The sequence below is a fragment of the Microtus pennsylvanicus genome, chromosome 13 (genome assembly GCF_037038515.1).
Source record: "Microtus pennsylvanicus isolate mMicPen1 chromosome 13, mMicPen1.hap1, whole genome shotgun sequence".
NCBI classification, from domain to species: Eukaryota; Metazoa; Chordata; class Mammalia; order Rodentia; family Cricetidae; genus Microtus; species Microtus pennsylvanicus.
The window spans coordinates 48,406,623-48,412,840 of NC_134591.1; the positions used below are offsets into that span (position 1 = coordinate 48,406,623).

Here is a 6,218-nt window from a genome sequence, read left to right on the forward strand (position 1 = left end):
GAGGTAGAAGTGTTTTTGAAAAGAGGAAAAAGTCATCGGGGAGGGAAAGGCGCTTTGTAACCACGAAGACGCGCCTGCTGTGGCAAGAACAAATTGGATAGGGAGGGGGAAATGTCCCCCTCCAACTCTGGCTCCGGGGTGGTCTGGGGGAGCCCCTAGAGAAAGAAAGAAAGAAAGATGGGGAGGAATACGCAGTGAAAAGAATTAACCGCTTTAATTGGGTTGCAGCAGACTGACCGGCAGGCTCGCCGATGGGCCTCGATCACTCAAACCAAATACTGGTCGATAAAATAAAATGTCTGCCCTTAGTCGCCGCTGAAAAACGTCTGTCAGAGTTGGAGAACCAAGGCTGTTCTTCACAGCTGCAGAAAGTAAATCTGCAAGAGGGAGAAATTCTGCCCGGAAAGACCCCCCTCCCCCTCCTTATGGCCTCGGGCCTCCCGGCGCCGGATGAAAAGGAATGAAATTGAACGAAATTGAACGAAATGAAGTGAAATTGACCAGTGAAATTCGCCAATTTTCTTCCCCTTTAAACTGCCCGCTCTCAACAGCACTCTCTGAACCTCAGACTGATTTTTTACCTTTTTTTTTCTCACCTTGGAGAGATCAAGGTGTGCCCTGGATATTTTCTTATTATTGTCACCAATTGTTGGTGCCTATAGGACGAGAGACCTCAGCTGCCTCCACCCAAGTAGGGTGGGAAGCCTGGTGAGCCATTCAGATGGGAAGACCTGTTTCACCTCCCAGGACACTGGACCCCTAATTGAACCCACACCAGTCCGAGGAACCCACAGATTGGGGAAAGAGTTGAGCACATCCAGACTGCAAGGGCAAGCCAGGAGGATGCTAGCATACAAATCCCGCAGCTACACTCTTTTTGCCTTCCAGTTCCCAACTCCTACAGCTTAGCTCTGAACACAACCTAAGGGAGCCAAAATGTCAAATACCTCCCCTTCTCCCTAGCTTTTTAGCATCTGGAACCTTCTCCAGGACTACCAGCTGAGCGTGGGTGGTTTCTCTGGACCAAGCTTGGCCTTGTTGATTCATTGGGAAATTAGAGTCTGAGTAGATGGCATCCTTAGGGTCCCAAGAGACCTAGAAAACTCTTATACATCTCATCCTTTTCTGCAAACCCATATTTCTACCGTTGGTACACACAGAAACTGAATAAGAAACACACACATACACACACATGCCAAGACAGATAACAACTCATTCAGAAGAATCTTCCATTTCCCCTGTAAGTAGCAGCGAGTTATGGCCAAAGCTCACCTACCTATCTACCATACGATATGAATTTTGTCTGATGACCTCTTCGAGACAGAGAAAAATCCAACTGATAAGTCTTTTACTTGAAAGTTTAAAATAATATGTGGAATCTACTATTCCAAACTAATATCAGTATTTAATATTCACAGCAAAAGCAATCGTGAAGTTAAAAGGTGCTTATTTTTGAGCAAACAGACTCTCCAGCATGTGTGCACACACAAACATGATCACTGACTTGTGTCAGTCACACACACACCCCTCCTCAAGTAAAAAGAAACGAAACCAGACTCATCCAATCTGGAGCAATGGAAGTCAGTGGAGCACCCAGCTAGAGACCATTAGCCCAGTGCTGGCATGTATTCTTCACTCCAGACCGCTGAACCTACACTGACTTCTGGACTTTTTGGTATAACGGTAGAAGAAAGGTAGACCACTGCCTTTGATCTCCCCTGATCCCTTAGTCTTTCAGAGATGAGGGAGAGGGACCCTTGGCCTCTGGGCAGAGAAACTATATTGACCACATGCACCTGAGCCTAGTCTCCCCACCTTTAATGAATGGAAACCTAGATGCCTCAACAGTCGTTCCACAGCTCCCCGTTGGTATTCTCCTCACTCCCACCGTGCATAATGCAGGGCCTCTGTCTGACACCTGCTGTGACGGACACTGCCAGCTGTGGGACCCTAACCAGTTTGGGGTAATTTCTCTTGTCCACACCCTCAAGCTCCTTGCAGCTGGGTCTTTAACACTGTCTTCTTCCAGGCCCTGTCCCAACTCGTGTTCGTTTTCTGAGGCTGAATGAACTTCCTCCTGCTGTACTTCCATACAGGTATCTCTTCTATGATCTCAGAGGATGCACAGAAAAAGGAGTAACCACCTTTGCTCCACCCAAAGCATGGCCCCTCACGCCTGCTTTTGCAGATTTGGCTACTGGGAATCGCAAGCACAAGGCACAAGGCAGAGGGCTGCAGTTCCACTGTGCTGTGGATGGTCTTAACCAGAAGATTTGTGCTCAGGCAATCGCTTCTGGCTGTGAATATGGCTCCAGGAACCAAGGCCTTTGCCCTAGCAGAGTGAACCCCCCCCCCCACTCACTCTTTAGTTGATCAGATCCTCTAGCCCACTTAAGCTGGGTGAGGGTGAGGTTTCTAATTCAATTTGGAGAGTCCCTAAATAAAGCCTTCCACTGTCAAAAGTGTGTGGGAGTGGGGGTTCTAAAGGCCCTCTAGGGGGCAAAAAGAAATGCTCTCCTATTAAAGACAGACAGTGACGGATAATCATAGCACATATCATAGACGCACAGAGAAATAACAGCTCAGGCATCCCTGAAATACACAGACGACCAAGACAAGCACAGAAACAAACCACCAAGAGCTCCATAAAAGGTCCCTGTACACACAGAAGCACAGATGCACACAAAACACTCTTCGGGCGACACAGCCTTGTTCTCCGTGGCCATAGTGCTCCAGTACTTAGCTCTCCAACCTGATCAGGCCACACTCAAATCTAAACTAGAAGAAGGCTAAGATTCCTCCGGTGGTAGAAAGAGAATCCCTCTGCCCAGCCCCGGGCTTTTGTCCTTCCTTGTGCCCGACTGAAAACGAAAGTGCTGGGGTGGTCACCGGCTTCCAGAAACCTGGTCCCTTTAGAAGCAGAGGGCCACAGCGGTGTGCAGAGCCTCCCTCCGCCATCTGACTAGCCCAAAGCTTCATTTGCTGGTCTAACTCCCTCTCCCTCTGCTGGGGAGACTGAGGTCTTCTGGAGAGCTCAGACAAGGACAAGGGAGTGCAGGCAAGCAGGGTGAGCTGGAGACTGCTAAGTTCACGTACATTTATTCAATTGACACCAAGGAAAATGGAGGAGACAGTTTTGTTTCTTCCACACAGACCATCAGACGATTTCACAGAGTCTCTCCACTAAGTGGAGAAGTCTAAATCAATGCACACCAGTGGACAGAGAATGCAGGGGGCGGCCCACTGGACAGATATTTACACATAACTCTAGGACCCCCTGCCATAGCTCTGTGCCCTTGCCCACCCAATTCCCACCTCTCCAGACCCTCTTCTCCCACCCAAATTCATTGCCTTTAACTACAATAAATATCACAGGGTCTGGGGCAGAGCAGACGGCCAAGAGGGCTGCTAGCCCTGGATTGCTGGACCTATGGACCATGGGAAAGGCCAGAGGGAGCTCCTTAAAAACCAACCAAACACCAGAGGGGGAAAAAAAACATTTTCTTCGGGGGCAGGGGAATGGACTCTGCAGCTTACACGAGGATTGTGGAGACACCCCCACCCCCCCGCCCCGTTTCACTTTTCCTCTTAGCTTCCCGACTGTGTAGATACTGCCTTATGCTTGGAGAAAACCCGCTTCCTTGAAGAACAGCAAAAGGAACAAAAAAATTGAATTTTTCTCTTAAGCACAAGCAGATAACAGAAGTCTTTAAATTATAATATTGGATGATAAGCGGGGTCTCAAAGTTGAAGAAGGAATGAGGGGCAGGGGACTTTTCAAGCCATAGGTGTTTCTGGCGGGATCCACCGACCGACAGGCGTATCTCTGCCAAAGCCGCCTTCTCCGACTGTAAGAGACGCAAAGGCAAGGAAAAGCGAAGGTTCCTGCTCCCTTTTTTTTGCTGTTCCAACATAAAAGGGATCTCCGCTTCCAGCCTCTTGCGTAGACCCGAACCTCGCCCAGAGCCGATGAGCCCGCTTGGTCCCAACTGTCCGTGACATTTTGAGCGTGAAGCTTGATGTGCCCGATCACGCGCGCCGGCCTAGGTCTGGAGACTCTTCATAAATAGACTCCCTGAATTCCGCTGGGACCCGCCGAGCTCCCCAGAGAGGTTAAGGAGTGAGGGCCTAACTGACCCCGAGCTCGCTGCGGTCAAAAGTGGCAGCCACTGAGGCCGGCGACTTTGCTGGCAAACGAGGACCCTGAAGACAGGAGCGCGTCCCCCGGGTGAGAGAGGCGGATATGGCCCGCCACCGGAGCCAGGGCCGGGGCAGTCAGCATGGCCAAGACTTGGGCTTGACTCCCAGGACCCGCGGCTGCCGCGAATTGTGATCCCGGGGAACCGTCACCGCTGCCCGGTGGTGCGGCACCGCCACCACCGTGGCCCATGATGTGGTCTATAGAGAAGGAAGGCCTCTGGCCAGCCCCTGCACCCCCGCCACCCGCACCACCGCTGGCGTCTGTCTTGAGGCCCTGGCGCAGGAGTGCAGTGGACAGGCTGGCTGCTGTACCAGCTGCGGGAGGGCTCAGGGACGCGGGGTAGAAAGCCTTGGCGCAGCCCAGCTCTGCGCCTAGGAAGGCTGGCAGCCCTGCATGGCCTGGGCCAGATCCCGGAGCAGGAGCAGGGGCCGGCGCCGAGGCCGCGCCGGCGAACACCGAGGCCGTCGGAGGTCCGGGTGGAGGAACAGCGGCGCGGCCCGGGGGAACTGACAGCTGGCAAGGCGCGGTGGCAGCAAAGGCGAAGGCGTGCGGGTGTGGATGCGGGTGTGGGGCCGGCCCCGGTGGGGGTGCGCCGTAGGCTGGGAGTGCCAGCCCGTAGCCATAGCCGTAGGCGCCATAAGCGGCGAATCCCGGGAGGAAGGCGCCAGGGTCCCCGGCCGCGGCAGCCCCGCCACGCAGTAGCAGCTCCGTATGAGGATGCGGGTGTGGATGCGGCGGCGGCAGCGGCTGCCGCTTGAAGCGCTTGCGGCGCCTCAGGAAGCTGCCGTTGTCGAACATGTCGGCCGACTCCGGGTCGAGCGTCCAGTAGTTGCCCTTGCCCGGGTTGCCTGGCTCGCGGGGGATCTTAACGAAGCAGTCGTTGAGAGAGAGGTTGTGGCGGATGCTGTTCTGCCAAGCAGGGAACTTCTCCCGGTAGTAGGGGAAGCGGCCGCTGATGAACTCGCAGATCTCGCTCAGCGTCAGGCGTTTCTTCGGGCTCTGCAGGATGGCCATAGTGATGAGCGCGATGTACGAATACGGTGGTTTCACTAACGGGCTCCGCGACGCCGCGCCCCCCGACGGCGGCCCGGGTCCCGGCCCTGGCCCCGCTGCGCCCCGAGCTGCCTGCACACCGGGCCCCGGGCTTCCCGCTGCAGCCGCCGCCCCCCGGGGCGCTAGAGCGCGGGGCTCGCAGTCCGAACAACCTCCCGACTCCTCTTCGTCCTCGGCTACGTCGGCCTCGGCTTCCTCCGGGGGAGGCTCGTGGCCGTGCGGGAGCACGTCCCGGGGGGCGCGGGGCCCGGAGCGGGCTGTGAGCTCCCCCCCACCGCTGCCGCCGCCCACCACGTCTATGTCTGCGTCGGGCTCGGACAGCGCGGCCGGGGAGCTCTCGGAGGACATGATCTCGCAACAGCAGCTGCCCAGGGTCATGGTGCCGCCGCCGTCGCCGCTCTCCGGCTCCGCTCGGGCCGCGGCTCCCGCTCCGCCGCGCTGCCTCTCGGACTAGTGTGTTTTGCGCGCGGGCGGGGAGGGGGGAGGACCGAGGCGGACAGGGAGGGGTGCCCCCCCGCAGCTCCTCAGCGCCCTCTGGTGTTGAGACTTTACGACTCTCACCCTGCAGGGCGCACCCAACCGGTGCTGCCCCGGGACCAGTAAGCAGAGCACAGGAGGAAAAAGATGATGCCACCCGTTACCCAGTCGAATCTTGGCCCCTGGGCCCCTAGAGACAGAAGTGGGACTTCGGGAGATTAGTCCCTCCCGCCTGGTGGCCGCCTAAGGCGGAAGAACCGTGGGCCCGGGGCGGAGCTCCCTGGGCAGGGTGGGGCGGGGAGGAAGGGGGCGGGCAGAGGTCCTCCGCACCCCGGCCCGGCGGGAACAAACTGCCGCGGTGGCGGGAGCTAGGCTCGCGTGGCTGGAGGCGGGTCATCCTTCTCTTCGCAGCTCCCGCAAACCCATGGTCCCCTGGAGCCACAGTCTTCAGTGCTCTCAGCCGCTGGGAGTCAAGGCTTGACACTGG

At 56.3% G+C, this 6,218-nt stretch overlaps 1 protein-coding gene across 1 annotated transcript; it reads right to left on the bottom strand.

The window, feature by feature from the left end:
• Window positions 1-3,077: 3,077 nt before the first annotated feature.
• Foxd2 (forkhead box D2) lies at window positions 3,078-5,980 on the bottom strand. The gene has a single exon (XM_075946245.1). It carries the CDS (start codon window positions 5,630-5,632, stop codon window positions 4,154-4,156), a length of 1,479 nt encoding a protein of 492 aa, XP_075802360.1. The 5' UTR covers window positions 5,633-5,980; the 3' UTR covers window positions 3,078-4,153.
• Between the last annotated feature and the right edge of the window lie 238 nt (window positions 5,981-6,218).